General features: G+C 43.1%; 1 protein-coding gene across 1 annotated transcript in view; it reads right to left on the bottom strand.

Moving 5' to 3' along the window:
• Positions 1-3343: 3343 nt before the first annotated feature.
• LOC119425471 (exostosin-1) overlaps positions 3344-21822 on the bottom strand; it is a 136917-nt gene continuing 118438 nt past the window's right edge. Inside the window, exons 6-11 of the mRNA XM_037692999.1 lie at positions 19533-19651; positions 13157-13252; positions 7620-7709; positions 5896-6056; positions 4484-4655; positions 3344-3886 (exon numbers count right to left, since the gene is read on the bottom strand). Coding sequence (XP_037548927.1) covers positions 3701-3886; positions 4484-4655; positions 5896-6056; positions 7620-7709; positions 13157-13252; positions 19533-19651 — 824 coding nt within the window. The 3' untranslated portion in view covers positions 3344-3700. The remainder of the gene's footprint in view (positions 3887-4483; positions 4656-5895; positions 6057-7619; positions 7710-13156; positions 13253-19532; positions 19652-21822) is intronic.

Raw genomic sequence — 21822 nt, forward strand, 5'->3', positions numbered from 1 at the left:
ATTATCTACCTCATTTTCATTTATCGGCTTCATTTCTTCGTGTCTCTCTTTCTACTGAAGACACTGGACAAAAGGCTCAACTCCGGTGCTCTTCGTTGACCGCTCCCTTTCTCTTTAAAACCCGTTTTAACCATCCCAAACCGTGTTTTTGGATCGGTAGAAGCAGCTAAGCTACGAGCTAAGCTAACAGCTAACCTCGGGGAAAAAATCTCCGTCTTGTCGAAGTTCCAAAATTCACAATTGAAACCTGCGCCTTCGTGTAAAAAGCTTTTCTCTGCAAAAAGAAGCTGAGAACTTGTTTACTGATTTTTTTATTATAAGCTTTGTGTGAAAAATGCTATGCTAAAGAGCTCAAAACACACCGAGCATCCATCATTTTGAGAACCAAAGTGAGACAGCCCATGTCACGTCAAGGGGCCTCCCTCCCATTTTTTTTAAGAGAGCCGCTGCTCGCTCCCTCACTATCTATCCTTCAGTTCAAACAGTCTTATACTGCCATCCAGTGGTAAAAAAGGTACCACACCCAAAAATTAACCAACATTTCTTTGTAAATTTGACAATTACTAATTATTGTCAAATTTCAAACAATATTATCGTTTATCGCAATAATTTCTGAGACAATTAATCGCCCGGCAAAATTTGTTATCGTGACAGACCTATGGACGACGAGTCTGAAATGTCCCAGGAGTTGACAGACCTGAACATTTGTACCAAAGTTTTACGTCTCTTGAAAACGTTTTGGCAATAGTTCAGATCTTCCCAAGTGTAACGGTGTAAAAAAAAAAAAAAAAATCTTTTACACTTGAGAAGATCTGAACTATTGCCAAAACGTTTTCAGGAGACGTAAAACTTTGGTACAAATGTTTAGGTCTGTCACGATAACAAATTTTGCCGGGCGATTAATTGTCTCAGAAATTATTGCGATAAACGATAATATTGTTTACTGAACAGTTAATATCTTACCTGCTGTAGATAGCTGTCTGGAGAGTTTAACTGACCAGACTGGTCGAAGTGTCGTCTTTGGTTTGTCTCTGGTCGTCCTCACAACAGAGACACAACTTTAACTTTGGTGGGCAAAGTTTCTTCGGTTCTTCAAGAGAGTCCATATTTGTGCAGAAAAGTGCCATTAACTAACTAAAAAGAGACAAAGACCTTCAAATATAATCAAATATGAGTTTATTTTTTTATAAATCATTCTTACAAAATTGACATTTATCTATTTCATTTGTGGCCTCTATAAAAGTCTCTTAATGACGGAGGAGGGAGGGGAGGCGTCAGGACAGCTGTGCTCAACGTGTTCGTCACCGACATCGGAAACAGGAAGTGGTCATGCGTCGTCACCGTAGCAACAGTGTCCAAACACAACATGAGAACGGGGGCGAATGGAAGCTGCGACTCATCCAGTGTGTGAAATCAGGAACGTTCAGTCCGTTCTGGGAAGAACTCAGAACGTGAAAAGGCACAAATCAAGAACGGGGCGAGTTTCCAGCGGCGCCAGCGCGACCCGGGACGTTTTAGGTGAATCAACTTTCATAACTTGCATAAAGTTTCTCTGATTCGACGGAGGGAATGGCGATTCAAGCCCAACTCGGGAACCGTTATTGCAAATAATTCTAGATCACTTTTCTTTTCAGGAGTTGAAACTGCAGCTGAAAATGTTGGAAGTCTCTCGGGGAGTTCTGAATTAGAAAACTTTAGTGACGGATGTTTTCCTGCTGCAGAATGTGGCGTCCGCGATCGATACGGACGTGCTCCTCGGAGACGCAGGATTAGTCCCGACGTTCTCGCTTTTAACAAACGTATGGCGCTGAACGTTTTCTGCAGAACTGACGGACGAGAAAAGAGAACGGTTCTGCGGAGATGAAGTCAGGACCGAGCTGTTCTCACTCTCAGTGACTGAATGTTTTGTTTTTTCAGAAACGAAGTCCGTCCCGCTGTAAACCCGTTTGAATAATTAGTTTTAGACACTGAAGGTTTTACAAAGAAAAACTTTACAGATCAACGAGCTGCTTTGGGAACATGGCGACAGAAAGGCCACTAAAAGATTTTGTTCGTGAGGTTTAAAGGGACAGTTCAGATCTTTTGAAGTGGGGTTCATTAAAACTTATATGAACAGTAAATATCTTACCTGCTGTAGATAATCTTGTGCAAACCTCGACATCACCATCAGTTTTGGACAACAGCAGCTAGCTGTAGCACTTCCAACAAGATGGTGAAAAATCTATTTTTAGATTTTATGTGCAGTCAGCAGAATAGTTTCTGCTCGGTGACATTTGTCCCAGCAGAGTTACCGTAGCTTCCTGTAGCTCAGTGGTCTTCAGTCTTGGGGGGGCACTTTCCAGCATGCTTTAGTAGTTTCCTGCTCTTCAGCAGCTTGTTCATCCCTCATTCCTTCAAAATGAGTCAAAGCAGAGAAACGACTAGAACCTGCAGGACTGTGGACCCCCCAGGACCAGGACGGGGGTCTCACTGCTGAACCTGAAGAACAAACATTTGTGTATAATTTTCCGGTGTGAGACACAATGCTAATCGTGCTAGCTGTCTGTAACAGGGTTTTCTGACGTGTTGTGCGCTCTTCGGTGCTACAGCTAGCTGCTGCCGTTTGCACTTGTAAATAATCGTGTAACAAAGTTTGAGCTTGGAGTACTTAAAGACATCAAACCACTTTAGTCCTGGTCTCGCTCAGACCAGCCGTTAGCTCATCGATCTGAGTTAAAACTATTTTTCTAAACTGTGTTCAAAACGTCTTCTGCAGCAGGTAAGATAATAACTGCTTATAACTTCTCAACAAAACCCCACGTTAAAAAAACGTGACCCGTCACTTTAATGTGAACAAATGCACCACAGGAAGCACAACGAGGGGGGACGTTTGATCGTTGGCTCAGAGGTCGTCTGAGGTCGTCTGATATGTCGAGAGAACATTTGAACGAGCATTTAGGCGACGTGACGATCACGTTTAAAGGCTGGAACTAATCGTTTGTCCCGTGAGGGCGGCGCTCAGAGACCAGAAAGAAGAACAACAAAAACAGTTCGGGTTAGAACGACGTTCGTTTCGCTCGTCCCGTCGGAGTGGACTCTGAGCTTCTGTTTGGATGAAACAACTTTTCAAGGCTCTGCAAAGACGCAGACGAGCGGACGCGAAAATGGAAACAAGAAGAGGAAAGTGCATCTGCTGTGGCCAAGAACGAGAAATGAAACGGACGGTCAGGAACCGTGTAAAGGAACGAGGCGACGATGTTTGTGTAGCTGAAAACGAACTTGCACCGTCAGCCTGAACGCTGCCGCCGGCACCTGATCAGTGGAGACGAAGCAGGGCTGTGTTCTGAGTCCAGTTCATGTCCCGATGCAGATGAGGGAGGGTTGCGAGGGGCAACCAGTAGGATTTGTGGTAGGTTTGGTTGCCAGGTTAGCCACCACGAACACCTCCCTCTCTACCGTCCTGCTCGTGTGCAGCGAGCAGGACGCCGTCCTCGTCGTCAGTAGTGTGTGCCGTCTTTTTGTCTTAAATCCAAATCTAAGTGTTTTTCTTTGTCCCGTCCCTCCTGCATCAACTCCTGGCAGCAGCAGCGCTGCGGTCATTGGCATTGTGCTGAGTGGAAGACAGAGCGTCTCTCCCGATCCATCCCGCCGTAGTCCGACTCTCCACAGAGTCCCGCGCCTCCCCCTGCGTGGGGTCTCCCCCGAGGGGGCGGCGGTCTTGTCAGAGCCTCTCGATGTCCCTGTATTTTTTACGCAGGATGGAGACTTGGTCCTTGAAGAGGACGGGGTCCAGTCTCATCTGGGAATGGATGAGTGGCATGGTGCCAAACCAGCTGGCGAACTTGTTCATGCAGGTCTGCCGCTGGGCGAAGTGGTCCGGGTCGGCCCAGCGGGACGCCCTCGACGACTGAGGGCGAGACAAAAACAGGAAGTTAGATTTCAACAAAGTCCATGCTCAATAATCCAGTTAGAATCTAACAGGAAGTTAGATTATTTAATCTGCATGTAATCTAAGCAGATCCTCGACTACATTTTAAGAAGACGACGGCAGTTTTTGTGTTTGAAGTTTTAAGGAGGAAAAGTTATGACTTTAAAGAATAAAATAAAAACAAAGATGAATTATTAACATATGTACAGAGGAGGCTCTAAATAATAAACGGCTCTTTACAACCAGCGGTGACACATTTTTTGGAACATCTGTGATTTGTGCCGACAAAAGTTTGTCTCCGTTACTTTAAATTATCTCTGGAAAACAAAAAACAAACACGACACGAACGAGTCTGAAATAACTCAACTGCAACCTTTGATTTAATAAGTTCAGCTGCAGTGACGGGCGACAAACGAGCGAGCGGCCGACATTTACATCCCTCCATGAATCTGCTGCTGCGGCGCTTTTTGTGAGGATGCTGAGAAACGATGCCGAGTGGCAGAATAAACAAACATGATGCTCATGGAGCAGGAGCTCCATCATTTCATCCATGTGGACGTAGTGACCCCCTCTTACCTGTCCCATCATGGTCTCTTTGTACTGCTTCTTCTGTGTGATTTTAATGGGGGGCAGCTTGGTGACAGCAGACACCAGGAAGTTCATCAGGATGTCCTCGCAGTTGGCCAACTGGTCCACCATGTTCTTCAGGCTGGTGGGTAAGTAGTGGGTGTACAGGAAGTGGTAATACCTGAAAAACACGACCACTCAGCTTGAAGCTCGTCTCAAACACCAGTTATTTAATGACGTCATTAGTTGTTCTTCATCACAAAGACTGAAGGAAGGTTTGTTTCATCACATGGAGCCTCTTGAATAAACCCTGAGGTAAATAAATAAGCCCTGCAGTACCCATGCCAGGCCAGTGGGGGCGGTAACATCAACATTATGATTTAACCTGCAGCACTTTAGAAATGAATCCAAGAGACGAGACTGAGTTTCAAGACATTCAGTTGCTGCAGGGCAACTCAACTGGTGGCTCAGGGGCCAAATCAGGCCCACGGTGCTCTGTTCAGCCCACCAGTGGGTTAATTGTTAAATAAAACTAGATTTTACTGTAAATCTTAAAACAAGCTTACTTAATGAGATAACTGCTGGATGTCCAGCCCCCGAGCTCCTGGATTTCATTAGCTGTGCCCCCCCCCCCCCCCGATAAATTTATTTGAATATCCCTGGACTAAAGGAATAAACTTCTAAAACCATGTCCTCCCATTTAATAACGAGGTGAAGAATAAAGTTAAACTGCTACAGCTGTTTGTCAAAAACAGATTTTTAACATATTTGTCTTACAACAAGCTGTTTAAAGAAAAACAAGTTTTTGTGGAAGACAACTCCAATGAAGCAGGAAAAGTTCATTTAGTAAAATATTTGTGTGCACGGGTTAAATATTAAAGGTTTACGTTTATTTTTCTCTATGGATTCAACATCTGATGTATTAAAGTGGTTCATGGTTTTGCTGACGTCTCAGACTTTTGTCTTTTTAAACTACCGTAATTTCTGGACTATTGGGCGCACCCACCCTATAAGCCACGCCCACTAAATTAAAAAATTTATATTAATACGTACATAGGCCGCGCTTGTCTATTAGCTGCGGGTTCTTATGTTGTAATGAGATATTTACACAAAGACTTTTTAAACTTTCAATTAAATACATACAGTAAATGTTTGTTTTCTGAACAGTGCCTGTAACACCACCTCCCAAGAGACTGGGCAGTGATGCGAGCGCCCGGGTGTGACGAGGCTAAATGTTTTGGCGGCATGAAGCTCGTTAGCCCGTCAAAAAAATAAAAATAAATAAAAATAAAATCCATAAATAAGCCAAAACGTTCAAAGCCTGTGGAAAACGCTGCGGCTTATAGTCCAAAAATGACGGTAGTCTGTGTTTAAACTGTGTTTCCTGAGGCTGAGCTCAGAGGAGCAGGTGAGGTGTGTACCTGTGGAACATGGCGGCGCCGGTCAGAACCATGGAGTAATCGTTGGTCCATTTGGACGTGTAGCCCCAGCGCTGCTTGCTGCTGTCCCAGAAGTGGCTGCGGGCCGGGTAGCCCACGATCCGCTCAGGAAAACTCTGCCACACGGTGAACGCAAAGTCCACCTGAACACAGACACGTTCTACAAGTTCAGCACGACCGGGTCGGACACAGAACCAAACGCTGCTTATATTTCTGCATCGGTGATCAACGACGTGACGTCAGGTAACTACAGATTCTGTTATGAAGAATAAACACTGAAAAAAAGGATGTTCTCATAAGAACCATGTTTCTACTCAGCAGGGTTAGAAACTTCTACGAGTGTTCGGTAAAAACGCATCTTTTCACGGCTTCACAAACCAAACAACGAATGAAACATTAAATCTGCTCAAACCTCGTTAAGACGGGACTCGTCTAATGACGCTCAACGAAACGGAGCTGTAAATTCACACGTTTGTAACAAACTTCTCAAAGAGGGGATGAAAGAGACGACACGGAGGAGTAACAAAAGAAAGAGACGTTTTGGAGAAAAAGCCGAACATCACGACGAGCCGACAGCTGCCTGAAGCTAACTTCAGCTGAGACGATCAAGGTCTTCAGAAACTTCAAGGAAAACATCAAAAAGGCTCAGAACAGCTGCTTTTCCTGCGGCGCGTGTTATCTGGTTCCACGTGAAGTTTACGCTGGAGACAGCACTGTGCAAAAGTCTTGAGTCTGTTTTCAGACTTTCTTTGGACTTCGGCTGCTTTCTCCATGTTTTTTGTTCAGAACCTGGAAAAACGTCTTTAATAAATAATAATAAGACGTCCTCAGAGCTGGACAGCTGCAGATGATGATCCCGCTAACGACAAGAAGGACCGTGCAATCAACTTGAACGTTTTGTCATTGTTTTCCAGTCGTAGCGCGTGGAGGTTGAAGAGAAAATCGTAGAAGAACTGGGAAGAAAATAAGTGAAAATCTGAACAAAGTCCAAAAAACACTTTAAAATCCTTCAGTACTTTTTATCAAGACCGCTTGAAAAGATCAAAGTTTGGCTGCTTGGAAGGAAAACGAGGTAGTTGGGCACAAAACTGAATGTAAACGTGACAACTTTATATTTTAACATCTAAACAGAAGCACGGCGGAAAAGACGAGGTACCGACTCCCGCCTCACTTTACTGCTGTAAACAGAAGAACGTTCTTTGTTCTCAAAGCAGCCGTTTGGAGACGGAAGATGATTCTCAGCTTCTCTTTCTTTCAAAGTCCTGCACCTGTTTGGGAACGCAGGTGGAGTTCGTTTTAACCAATGAGGTTTTCTCCACACAAACTGTTCAAAGCAGCACCTGGTTTCCCATGATGCAGCAGCAGAACGACGGGAAGCATCCCGACTGCACGTGGAAGAAAAATACCTCAAAACGTTTCTGTTCCCAATTAGTGGATCGAAGATCAGAAGTAGAAACAGGAGAACAAAAAAGGTCGAATCAAACGTTTCGTCCCCCATCCAGAGGACTTCCTCAGTCTACGGAAGGTTCCAACAGGAGGTTGGTTTGAAACAACAGTGAAAGCTACCTATGGGACAGATCTGGTTGGCATGCCGTAGACTGAGGAAGTCCTCTGGATGGGGGACAAAACCTTTCTCACTTAAACTGGTCCAGATGATTTTTGTTATCCACCTGGATGATTGACAACAACAAAAAAGATGGAGATACCTCTGTGGTGGACAGCACTGTGTCTTCGTCCAGGCTGAGGACGGCGTCCGTCACGATGCTGTCGTACGGCAGGAAGCGGCTGCTCATGACCTGCAGGGGGACAGGAAGCAGAGCGGTCAAACCTCACGTCGTTCTGTCAGAACTGAAGCTGCATGAAGGGGTTGGATCTCCATGGAAACACGTCTTTCATCATACGACACCATTCACAGTCCAAACACCAAACTGAACATGGGTTCACCTCAGAACAACGAGACCTGCTACATGAACACCAGGACTGTGAGAAACTTTTAATCCACCCTGATCTCCTTAGACTTTCCTGTCATCTTTTAAAGTGCTCCTAATGAAACGTTCTTTGGACTTCGGCTGCTTCTTAGCTCGTCTTCTGCTCCGGCACACCAGCTGAACAGAACCTGAGAGATGAGTCTTCCTTCAGTTGATCAACTTGTTACTTTTTATTCATATTTGAGTCGCTTCATGAACTCAAAACATCTGAAAAGTTTAATTAAAATGTTTCTAGAAGAGTTTTATTATTCTAATTTGTTGCTGATGCAAAATTATTGGATGTAGGAAAGATTTCTTCTCTCACTTTGTCCTAAATGTTTTTTCAGTGCATCCTGAGATACAAACTAAATGTAAAGTGGACTTTAAACATTTTACTTTATAAAGTTGGTAACTTCAGTGGTTTGTGATCCAAACGTGGACATCGAGAACTTAAATCAAGTCTTGGACAGAAAACGAGTGAAAAAGAAGTGAAGGTTCAGGTTTTGTGTCTCAGAAACTCGACTGGCGACGTGTAGACGACGGAGGCTCAGGCCGCTGGTGGAGCTCTGCTGCTGAAGCAGGTTCCAGGCAGCAGGCCCGTCACGAGAACACATTTTGCTGAGCGATTAATCGTTTCAGAAGTTACTGCGATAAACGATAATATTGTTTGAAATTTGACAATAATTAGTAATTATCCTAGAAACAATACAAATTAGTTTTAACTGGCCATGAGGTGGTGCTCCCACAGTAATATGGAGCCGATACCAGTTTCTATCATCAGATCAATAGAAACTCCTGAATGGGTGGAACACGTTGGGCGTCACGTGTTTTACACGTGGCTCAGATTTCTTCTGCTCCTCTGAAAACACCAACGTCTCCAGGAAGCAGGGAGACACAAAGATCAACATCCTGAGGACATTCAGATGGAAAGTCTTTGACCTGTTGCCGTGACGATGGTGAAGTAAACAACCTCCCACACAAACAAACACAGTTATGACATGTAAACGCCAGAACAAAGAGCCACATGTTTGGTTTTCTGTTATTCAGAGCAGTTTTTAAGGTCGGGAAATGTTTTCCTGCACCGAGAAGCAGTTTGGAGTTCACCGTTGACCCGTTTTCTGTAAAAACACCTGCGATCCTGCGCTGCAGGAGTGACCCGACTCCCAGCAGGTCCCGATGACTCCGACAGCTCCGGGCAGTAAACAAATAAACAAAAGGACATAATGGATGCCGTCACACAGCGTGAAGCCCGTTAACCTGCAGCTCTGCGTGGCTTCGTTAAGAATCAACGAGACGGAAGAAAACCTTCAGTTCGATGATTTTATCTGATCAAACGTTCAAAACTCTGAACTGATTCATGAGTGGAGTTCAACAGAGCTGCTGAAAACAGGCGGACATGGACACTCTGAGCACAGAGTCATTTCAATGACAAAAACTACAATATTTGTACAGTTTGACTAAAGTTTAGTGCTGCGCTGGATCCTAGTTCTGCCATTAACTCAACGTCTGTTAGCAAAATATCTCATGAAGCGCTGGATTGCAATAAAGCTCTCGAGCACTAATCATTGGATGAACTAGTGTCAGTCAAATCCAAGATGGCTGCCTCAGCTTATTGCCATTAGCCAAAACAAACAAACAAATCCAGTTACTCTGAGTGTTACACACACTGAGCTGACATTTGATGTGGTAGTAGCTGAGAGTCGTCCCAGCAGATGAACAGGTTCATTTTAATGGTCAAAGCTGGAGTTGAAGAGATAAAAATATTGATTTGACATCCAACAAAGTTCAGTCAGGTCATCTGGACGGTTTCTTTTTGTTGTTGAGACATTTCATCTTTCATCCAAAGGACTTCATCAGTCCGAGGAGACACAAACTCAGTCCCCACAAGCAGCAAACTCACTTAGTGGACCAACCAGTTTGATGGTGATAAGATGTTTCTGGAGTCCACCCTCTCCCCTGTCGACTCCTCTGAGGCAGCCATAGCCAAAGTGGTTCAAAACATCAAAGAATGATGAAGTCTGACTGACGAAGTCCTTTGGATGAAGGATGAAATGTCTCAACAAAAAAAGAAACCGTGATTTGTTGGATTTTTTTTTACCTGGATTATTGAGCATGAACTTTGATGATTGATTTGACATCTTTTTGTTTGTGGGTTCTCTGACGGATCTTCACCCTAAAACGTAACTTCCAGCTCCGACAGCTGAAACGTCCGAGACACAGGTGTGTTTAAAGAGACCTCCTTCCCTTTTACCTTATTTTCATCATAACTGCAGAAAGAGAGAAACAAAACTCAGCTCCATGATGTCCAGCAGAACGTGAAGAAGACGGAGGGAAGCAAAGGGACAGTGACAGCGAGACAAACGGAGGGGAGACAAAGACGGGACGAGGCTGACGTTTGTAACGTTAGAAGTGAGACGTGTTCGCCCGGGACTTCCTGCTGCTCTCCAGGAATGTGAGGAATCTGCCTCCAGCGCGTCGGCTCGTCCTCCTTTGGAAGAGACGGAGGCGGGAGGACCACATGGAGCTCCGCACGACTTAAACCAACATCTCAGGGGGACAGATGGAGAAAACAAGATGGACACTGAAGCAAACCTTCAGGAGGACCTCAGAGCTGTTAGAGGGGACGACTCTCAGCTACTACCACATCAAAATCTGTTCAATTCACAGAGTTTGTAGCCACTTAACTCTAAGCTGGTTGAGGCGGCCATCTTGAGCGGACTTGACTCCAAAAGTTAAGTTTCTCGATGAGTTTCAATAAAACTCGTCCAGTGGGTCATGAGATATTTTGCTAACAGAATCATTACTGCTCACCTTTGACCTTGTCTTAACCTTCATTCTGGATGTAAGATACTGCAGCAAGCAGCCATGTCTGTGTGTGCAGCTGTGTTGTGTTAGCAAAATATCTCGTGAACAAGTGGATGAATTTTAATGAACCTGAACGTGATTATTAGATTCACATCAACTCCAGATTAACTCCAAGGGTGAAACTTATTTCAATTGGCCATGAAATTGGTGTGGTAGTAGCTGAGAGTCACCCTCAACACATCTGAGATCAGCTCAGTTTGAAACTCTGACGTTAAACTTACTGAACTGTCTCGATCTCCGGAGCTGCAGTAAAACTTGCGGCCATGTTCACTGCACACATGTATTGAAGTAAAACCGAAGGCACGGCCCGTTCTCCGTTTACGAGCCTTCACGTTCGTTTTGCAACACAAGCTGATCAAAGACGTCCTGAAATGTTTCTTCACCAGAATACCAACAAGAACACGATCTCAAGATTTCAAAAACTAAATTAAAAAAAGATGGAACCACCACCCCCGAAGGAAACGGGCGTGGGTGTATAGGAGCAGAATGAATACGAGAGAAAAGATAAAAAAGAAAAGGATCGGCGGGTGAGGAAGAGGATGAAAGTGAGGAGAGGAGAAGGAAAATGGCAGGAAAAGAGGGATGAAAAGCGTTTCCTGCCTCTCCCTCAGTGGGGTGGAAGAACACAGCTTGGCTCGCCGCGGTAAACACAAAACACCACAATCACAACAAACCACAGGCTGCCGACACACACACACACACACACACACACACACACACACACGCTGAGGCCTCCCGTTCTGATTGACAGCTTGAAAGGAAAACTCGGAGGCACGAGGAGGAAAACCTCAGACCGGCCGACCGCCGGCTGAGACACATGTGGAAACCACTTCCTCTGATTGGCAGCTGAACTTAAGCTCCTACAAGCCGTGAAGTGTGGGGGAGACAGAGGGGGAGGTCTTCAAATACAAATAAAAAAAATGGAAACTCTGAAACAAGAAAAATCTGATCTGTGTTTGGATGGAGAAAAAAAAATAATCTACTCGGAGAATCCACAATAATCCAACAGGCATCCTTCAACTTTCTGTTTTCTCTCGTTCTGCTCATCAGCACCAGAACACGGTCGGTCCGATCGGTTCTGAAACATCCTGCGGTACCCTCACGTCTGACACCACGTTTCACTGAATCAAACCATCATTCAGTTTGAGCGACACAGATCTACGCAGCTTTGCACCTCAGACTATAGATATCTAGCAGGAACCTGGAAGCTGAAGCCAGAACGGGACTGGTTTTCACCGTCGGCTGGTTCACGTCCCACGAACACAAACACAACATCGTCCTCGGTTAAATACTAATAAAAATAAAATTTATGGATAGACACTCGTCTATCTGTGTAATTTTACTGCAGATTATTCAAATAGTCATTTAAAATTAGTAATAAATCAGTCATTTCATGCTTTAAATGAAGGTCATGTGACACCACGGTTGTGTCAGGGAGGGGGCGGGGTTTAAAGCCACACATCTCCAGCGCACAGACTCTAGTTCCAAAAATACAACATGGCCGCTCCTGCAATCTGAGTCTTGTGGCTTCAAGTCCCGACGACGAGAGCAGGAGGGAGAGATGCTGTGTAGGAAGAGCACTTCATATTTATTTTACTATTTTCTTGAGCTTTAACTTTTAGATTTTAAGATGAAATTATTGTATGGAACGAATGAATGTCATAAAAAAACAAGCATTAAATATTTATTTATTTTTATTATTATTATTTTGAGGAGATGATCAAGAAAGAAGGTATCACACCTGGCATGTGGGGATTTATTATATATATATATAAATAAAAATACCATCTACCAATAAAGTGATAGTGTAATTGCTTGTGTGTGTGTCTGTTAGGAAAATATCTCACAAAATATATCACCAAAGAACGTCACAGAAAAAAGTCATTCCCAACTCAAAGTTCTGGATAAAAAATGTAAATTTATTTAAATTTTATTCTCCTTGTGCGACTTTTACCTAATAAAAAGGCATAAATATGTTTTGGCTTCACTTTATTCTTTTAACTTGTTTTTTTTTCTTTACAACCAAAATAAAACGCACATCTGATAAAAACCTGGTTGTTCTTCTAGTAAATAAAGTTAATAAATCTAAATAATAATAAAAGAATCCTGCACGGCCCATCTTTCCAACACGCGGCAGGCAGTCGCCTCGAGTCGTTCTTTCCAGCGGAGTATAAAATTCTCATTACTGAGGTTAAATTAAAAGCACATAAAGTCCGTTAATGGAATCAGAGCAGCACAAATCGAAACTCATTAACTCTCGGAGAATAAAAACGTGTCGAGATACAGTAGGTTTACCGTTTCAGAATATCACGAGCTGTGTAATTAGAAATGATAGGGATCGCACCTTTGAGGTGTCTGAGAAGGAGTGTGTGTGTGTGTGTGTGTGTGTGTGTGTGTGTGTTCAGGCTCACCTTATTCTCTCCCTCGATGACGATGACGGGCACTGAGGTGGCGGGCCAGCGGTGTTTGGCGGGGAGAGGCTTGTCGCAATTCCACAAGACGATAATCTGAAAGAAGAACGTTAGCGCCATCAGTACATTTCATCTCGTCCTGTTTGTTGTTGTTGTTGTTTTCTATCAGCAAAACAACGTTTCAGCTCGTTGCTGAATCAACCCGCTGAACGTTTGACATTTATGCGCCTTGTGACCAGTAAATGTCACCGTATTACAGCTGCTTCGATGCTAAAGAACCAAAAAAAGGGCAAGTAAAGCGATAAACTGTTTCCAATTATCAGCGCACAGCAGCTTTTACATTTCAGAGCAGAAACAACTCGGTCATGTTGCGTCTTCCGCAGCGGCTGGACACGTTTCCCAGCCCGCGTTTCACACGAGGACGTCGCGTTTACCACGACTCCGACATCAGCTCGGCAACCTGCAGGTCCACCGAGTCGCTGCACTACAACATCATTAATATTTAACAAGAGTCACACACGGATATACAAAATGTACCGGAGTGACCCCACACAGACTTTCACCCACGCTGCCCTTCATTCTGCTGTGAAACAACAGAGACACGTGAACTTGTTCCTGAGCAGAGACCCACACTGGAGGTCGTCTTGTTCTGAGCTGATTCTCACTCAGTCGGGTCAGGACAACCCACAGCGTTCAGGCAGAACAGAACTGGACTTAAAGAAACGTTTATCTGCTCTAAACGACAAAGCAAGCTGGAGAAACATCTGTAGCAGCTAGGGCATTAACAGAGTACTCGAGTAATCTACACATCGATTGCTAGGACATCTATCGAGGTTAAAAACGTAACGTCGAGTATCCGTAGTGACGTCATATTATGTGACCACCGTATGACCGTAGGGGGCGGTGTTGCACTGTTGCAGGTCACAGAGTATGGTGTAACACCGGGTCCAATCCACCGAACCAGAACCAGCTTCCTCTGACCTTGTTTCACAAACAAAAAGCAAAAAATATTAATCTCTAAACCTATTAAAAAAATCTATAAACACATTAATCTGTAAAACTAAACTTAATGCACACCACAGTTGGCGGTGGTCAACTTTCAGAGTGAAAAATGTGTAAAAAATGCCACCCTGGTCCTTTCGTGTGGACAGACAAAACGCAAACATCTGAAAACACTGATGTTGTAGCTCAGCTCCGTCTGAACAAACAGCCCCGAGGGGGACAGGAGTAAAAATAATGACAGACTCGGTGGTTTCACTTCAAAATCAGACGAGGCTGATGAACACGGTCTTGGATAGAGAAGAGAAAAACCTTTTTTATTATTACACCAACTCATCCGAGGCTTGATTGAACTGTCAATACTAAAAAACAAATGTTGAGAAAAACATCGACGATATACATCAATTATACTTTTGAAAACATTTGAGAAATGGGAATACTTTAAAAATCGACACTTTTGTATAAATATTTTAACCTGATATGATTTGAACATCGAGAATAAAACTCATTGTCCCTCGCCTGCGATTGTCCGTTATGTCCTCGTATTTGAACCGACAACTCCCGGGCAGTGGTAGTTTAACGAAAGACAAAGAAGCTCCACTTCTTCGTCGCTTCACGAGGAGGATTCGGTTTTTGCTCGTGTTCACCGTCCTCCCCCTCTTGGGTTTTGAAGCAGCGGCTCCACGCCTCGTTTCCAGGTCTTGGTGTATTTCAGTAGCAGCGCCACACGACCTGCAGCTCTGGTGTAGTTACTTACTACAGTGTTTCAGGTCGTTTCCGTGTGGATAAAAACATTTTGAGAAATGATGCCTTAATTAAAATGTTCTTTGTAGAAACAAGAAAAATATACTTTTAGAAAAACTGTATTTTCTGAGCGGACTGATCCGCTCCGTTTTAAATAATTTGATCACTACTGCTGCAGTCAGGATTTATTTATTTTTGTGCACGTTGAAAGTACGCCTGTCACAATAGAAAATTTTGCTGGGCGATTGATTAATTGTCTCAGAAATTATTGCGATAAACGATAATATTGTTTGAAAATTGACAATAATTAGTAATTATTGTCAAATTTAAGAAGAAATGCTGGTTAATTTGTTTTGAGTGTAGTACCTTTTCTAGACCACCAGATGGCAGTATAAGACTGTTTAAACTGAAGGATGGATGGTGAGAGAGCGAGCAGCGTGTCTTTAAGAAAAATGGGATGGAGGCCCCTTTACGTGACATGGGCTGTCTCTTCGTTTCTCAAAATGGCAGACGCTCAGTGTGGTTTGAGCTCTTTAACATAGCATTTTTCACACAAAGCTTTTAATAAAAACATCAGTAAATAAGTTCTCAGCTTCTTTTTGCAGAGAAGAGCAACTTTTTAGACAAAGGCACAAGTTTCAACTGTGAATTTTGGAGCTTTGACAAGACGGAGATCTATTCCCTGAGGTCGACCTGTTAGCTTAGCTCGTAGCTTAGCTTCTCAGCTTAGGATAGTTGAAATGGATTTTAAAGAGAAAGGGAGGATTCAGTGAAGATCACCAAAGTTGAGCTTTTTGTCATCCATTGTCTTCAATAGAAAGAGACACGAAGAAACTATAAATGAAAATGAGGTTGATAATTTTCATTTATCATGTGATTAATTGATTTATTGTTTATTGTGATAGGCCTAGTTGAGAGGTTCCCTCAATGTCGAGCCTCTTCTAGTTTATTTGTCTTCTGACTTTTGTGGCGAATTAACAGAATTTATGAAGCAGAGAAGTGAAAATCCACTTCTGCATCACGCCTCAATCCACATTTCGTGGCCCGTCACCTGTCAGGGACTCATCAGGCAGAATCCGGTCCTGTAGCGCCCAGCTGCTGTGCGTCATCCAACATCTGCCCTGCTGGAATGTCCTTGAGCAAGTCTGTAAATTAATCCATCCAGATTCCACCGTGCAGAGCTGTGGTTGACGCTGGGCTCAGGCGTCCCCGACGGAGGCAAACCGCAAGAATTTCCCTGCAGCAATCAATAAAACCTCACATTACTCTGACATTAGCTACGTCACACACAGCGGCTCCCCCCGGAGACTCTGCTCCCTGACTGGACCTGCCAAATAATAGGCTGGGGGGTATTTAGATGAGTTAAGACGTTCCCAGGAGACTACAGCCGCTGTGTGTTAGTATGCAAAGTATGTTGTTGGCGTAGTTAAAACGATGTACAGCTGTTTGACAAATCACAAACTCATCCCACCATTCTGAGCAAATATAGATGAAAAAATCTCATGAGGGTAATGTAGGTGTAAACACTGCTGTCACTGTGAGATAACAGGTAGACGGTCTGTGCACACACACACACACACACACACACACACACACACACACACACACACTGCTGAGAGTTAATCCACCCTCAGACTTCTATTGCAGTTTGATTAGAGAGACAGATGGTGTCTCTGTCAGCTCACCTCCCTCTCACGGCGTTGATAGAGGGTTTTGGACATGTGTTCGCTCTGAAGGCTCCACAGCACGAGGAGGAAGACACGCTTCCATCAAAATGTCTGAGCACAAACTCACGTACGAGCACCGCAGGAGGTCCAGTGCGTCAGACTGCGCTTCAAAAGCTTTGTGGCATCCAACTTGGCCCTCTCCACCTTCAGTATTCTTTCTCTCCATTCATTTATTTATACCCTTCCCTCTTCTGTTCGTTGCACAGCAGCACAAGCCCTCCATCTCTCCTCTTTTCTGTGCACTAAGAGCGAAAGAAAACACCCCGGCTGTGCACCCGGCTCTCCACTCTGCATGCACAGCCTGAAGAAGGCAAACACAAAAGCACCTCCATAAAAATTAATAGCTGGGTAGAATTTACTCATTCAACCTGCTGTTATGAGAGAATGCGCTGCCGAAAGAGTGCCGATAATAGCTCAGACTTCTGGGCTGTACCAGGAAAAGCTGAATATCAAGGCCTTTTCTTTTTGAACAAACTAAACTGAGTTTATGGAAGAAACTCTCAAAGTAGTCTAGTACCGATGGCTGGAGTTGATGGGAATTAATATATACCGTACTTGACGCCATACACGTCATATTAGTCCAAATATGTCTAATAAAGTGGGAAAAAACAAATACGACGCTTCGCCGTTTAAGTCGCATCTATTATGCGTCACCGCTCACAACCTGGAAACGTGGGCCTGTGTTGTGTCAAAAATTGATTGGCTGCCAAATGGCGGTCGCGGGAGCATGCACGGGAGGACTTTAACAAGATTAACACTTAAAAACAATTATTTGTTTTCTTGACATTATAGTAAAGGTGTGTTTTAGTTTAACTTTTCCTTAATAAATGCGCTTTAATGGTCAAATTAGCTGCATTTTGCCTGGGCGACGTGGCGAACTGCAGCTGATTTGACGTTTGCTCCAGAAGCTCCAGAGCGAGACGACGGTGGCCTGTATGGCAAGCCAAGTGTCTCATTAATTGCCACTTATCTCTTAATGAGACACTTGGCTTGCCATAAAGTTGAGGGCCCTCTAGTGGCTGGAAGTGGTAGTGTTCAATATTTTCAAAAACAAATATGTTACTTCGCCATATAAGTCGCAGGCATACTAGTTTATGCAAAAAACTGTGGCTTATACAGCAAAAATTACTGTAGTTTTTTGTTAAACTGTACTTCTTCTAGTGATGTATGGAGCTTTCTTCAACAACTGATGCTGCCGTCATCACTGAACTGGAACGTTTGGCTGTTTTACAGAGATTATTTGGAAAAGTATCTAAAAATTTGGCCTTAAGTTTAGGATAGGCTTGAAAACTTGTTTTTGAGGTTAGGGTCAGTTCGAAGATTTGTTTCAAGTGGGTAGAGGGAGTCGGGGTTTGGGTACATTCCTAGGGTTTAAATAAATGAGGGACTTGGTTTGGGGTGTAAAAGGATTTAGGGGAACCATTTTGTGGTTTGAGTGAGTTGAAGACAGTTTTGTTTTTTTAAGTTAGGATAGTTCAGGGACCTAATCCTGAAGGATAAGGTTGGATAGGGGTAGGATTACTGGTAGTTAATGGTTCTTGTATTAAAAGTCAAATGGTTTTTATGGCGAGTTGGGACTTGGTTTGAGGAGAAAAGTGGTTTAAAAATATTTTTGATGTTTGGGTGGTTATCCCTCATCGTAGGAACAAGGATGGGTTAGTGTAGGTTTAATATTTGGTCCTTGTACAATTGGTTTGAGGGTAGTTATTTAATATAGGGAACAGAGTGGCTTAAGTGAATTTTAGAAAGAATAATTTGGGGAATTTAGACCCCAAGTCTGTATGAGTTTAGATTCTAGTTGTTGTAGTTTCAGTAGACTTGAGTTCATAGGCTCCTTGAGTTGTGATTGTTACTTGAGATACCAGGTATAGCATGTTCAGTCACTGAGTCTTATAGTTAGGAGTCAATGGTGACCCTTAAATACAAGAATAAATTGTTCTGAGGTTATTTACAATAAGTTTAAAGCTTATTTTGGGGAGTAGGTGGTATAAGGCATTGGTTTTTACACGTAAAGTAGGTATTCAGTAAATATAAATAGGTAAAAGAAGCTTTTTGGGGCTTGGATAGAGTGAAGGATTAATCTGCCTGAACTCTCAATAACAGACGGTCGTCGATCTGAATCTCCTGCTGACCACGAGATAAAAATATATTCTGAACACAATGCACCCAAAAGCACGCCAAGTTTGCGGACACTTCTAGAGTGTGTTACGTTCCCAGACTGTGGTATCCACAGCTACACGGTGTTGCACCAATTCATGTATCTGAACAGGTCCGACTCATTTAATTAACATTCACAGTTTGCTTCAGAGTCCAAGGCGAGCTTACACTGGTCTGACGAGCTAAACACAACACCAAAGTTAAAAGTCTTGTCTTTATCTTTATACGACATCATACACTTCTAGATATACCTTTAGATATGACGTATTGATGCATTGTTATAGAAAATGCATCCCCTCCTCACAAAATTGGACTTAGACTTCTCATGCAGTGTGGTGGCTGCGCGCACACATGCACGCACGCACGCACACACACACACGCACGCACACACACGCACACACACACAGACACACAAAAAGCAGCCATCTGGGAGTGAATTCCATTTCATTTCCCGGTTTAGTAAGGAGCAAGCAGGGGAATCAATACAAGCCAGCTCCAGCTGTGCTGCAGGGGTTTCGGCTGCCATAGAGACAGATGTACCACAGCTACAAACTGCTGCTCTAATTCAATCCTCCAGAGTTAATTCACAACACACACAAACCGAGGATGAGCCCTGTTGTTGCTCTGGTTGGAAAATGCGATTGTGAAACAACCGTGAGAGACACGTAATGCAGCCAGATTTTATAAGACACCAGGTGGACAACAGCGGAGGACGGTTTAGAGGAGACATGGACACATAAGTCCTTTACCTGGGCACAGTACTGGGACTTGGCCACCGCTACCAGGAGCTTGAGTATGGGCTGGGACTGGGACACCAGAGGGGACACGGCGTGGATGACGGCGGTGAACTTGGAGTACGGTTTAATCCCTGAAACACAAACCAGAAAACAACCATTAATCCTTTAGAACAACTCCAGGAAACTTCGAGGCTTCCAGCGCAGAGAGCCGACTCTGACACTACAAGAACAGGAAGTTTTCTTTTAGAAAACATTTAAATGTATTTTCAGTGAAAGTACTGGAAATGAGATTATCAGCATGTAAAAACATGAATGATTTTAGTGACGGAGATGAACAGTTTCAGAAGCCGACTTGAAAATTTGACAACATTAATGCGTTTTGAAAACTCCAAATCTGATCACTGAATATTTCATCTGTCTGCAACCCGATAAACAGACACCGACACGCCATGACTTCATATTTGTGAACAGGAACAGAGTAATCGAAGCTGAAAATAAGGAAGACGATATCGAGCACAACAGATTTTAGAGGGTGTCCAACTTCTCCTAATTTAAATCTAATCTAACCTAAACCAGCAAAGCGTGACAGAAAAGAGACCGCAATAAATGACACTTTCAGACAAATATCTTGTGAAGACAACAACAAAAAAAAGGTTTCTAACCGTCAACTGTAGTTGACAATATTTGAAATAAAGTTTAAAATCTGAGGGTGTAAATCTCTAATTCTTCAAGACTTAGTCAGTTAAAATTCAAGGTTCTTTATTGTCATTCGCATCACGTGGTACATGAGGTGGAACGAAATCGTAGGCCTGTCACGATAACAAATTTTGCTGGGCGATTGTCTCAGAAATTATTGCGATAAACGATAATATTGATAGAAATTTGACAATAATTACTAATTATTGTCATGGACTGTGAGCATGGACTTTGTTGTTTTCAACTAGTTTGTCAAGACTGTCAACAAGGAAGAGGGCCGGCAATGGAGGAGGGGCGTACCAAAGAGACCATCTTATCACAAGCAGAACTGGTTTGTTCCACTTTGGAGTAAGCTGTTGGGGGAAGACTCAGTTTTGTTGTGTGTTTCCTTGACTGATGAAGCCTTCTGGATCGAAGGTGAAATGTTTCAGCACAAAAAAAAAGAAACTGTCCAGATGACCTGACTGAAAAATGTTGGATTGTATACCTGGATTATTGAGCATGGACTTTGTTGATAAGCTAAATGATCCAATATATGCTAAACACTAATAATGTTAAATAATACGGTATATGAAACAGCAGCCTGAACATGAGTCTGTGGTGAGTAGGTATGAATGAATACAGCAGCATGAGGTGGCAGATTTTAAACTTTGGCTGCTGTTTTCTGTCTTCAGCTCTCGATGCTCGGCGGTTTGATTCTCCTGACTGTGCAGCAACACTTCAGGCTGCTTTGAGACAAAAACACACTTTGGACTTCTGGTACAAAGTTTTCATGCGTCATTAAATCGTGGATGATTTAAACCAGCTGTTTGTAAAGTCTGACATTTTTAATCAAGTTTCTACTTCAAGCAGTTTCAGACTACAAAGAAAACTTTTTTTCTTTTTTGACTTCAAACATTAATTTCTTGCAACAAAGTTCAGTCAGGTCATCTGGACATTTTTTTTTTTTTTTGTTGAGACGTTTTATCCTTCATCCAAAGGACTTCATCAATCCGAGGAGCCATAAACAAATGCGAGTCCCACAAGCATCACACTCACATATTGGACTTGATGAAGTCCCTTGGATGAAGGACGAAACGTCTAAAATAAATAAATAAATAAATAAATAAAAATAAACTATCCAGATGACCTGAATGGATTTTTTACTTAGATTATTGAGCATGAACTTTGATCTTAATTTATTGCATTTTTCTTTAGTCCCTTTAAGGGTTCCAGTTCCTGTTTAAGTTATTATTTTGGGAAAAGTTTGTTGCTGGCAGTGGTGGGGACATTTCCACTAACAGTGGAACTAATTATTCGATTAGCGTTTTCACTAACATTGGAAACCGCTACTGGAAATGTCTTCCTCTAAATTAGGTTTCACCAACTTTAAGTTCGCTAACAATATTCACAAGCTTGTTCCCGTCTGTAGGGGGCGTGTCTCGAGGAGTCTGTTAGGCACGCTATTGGCTGAATACCTGTAAACGTGACAAGACGTGATTGGTCGACGCAGCTTCAACCGGAAGGAGATGAAGACTGTGACGCAGACTGAGTGACAGTCGTCTGGGCGGTTAGCGGTTTAGCGTTAGCGTTCACTAATGTTTTTTTATATCTGTTTAGCGTTAGC

The sequence above is a fragment of the Nematolebias whitei genome, chromosome 19 (genome assembly GCF_014905685.2).
Source record: "Nematolebias whitei isolate Nwh7 chromosome 19, NemWhi1, whole genome shotgun sequence".
Classification (NCBI taxonomy): domain Eukaryota; kingdom Metazoa; phylum Chordata; class Actinopteri; order Cyprinodontiformes; family Rivulidae; genus Nematolebias; species Nematolebias whitei.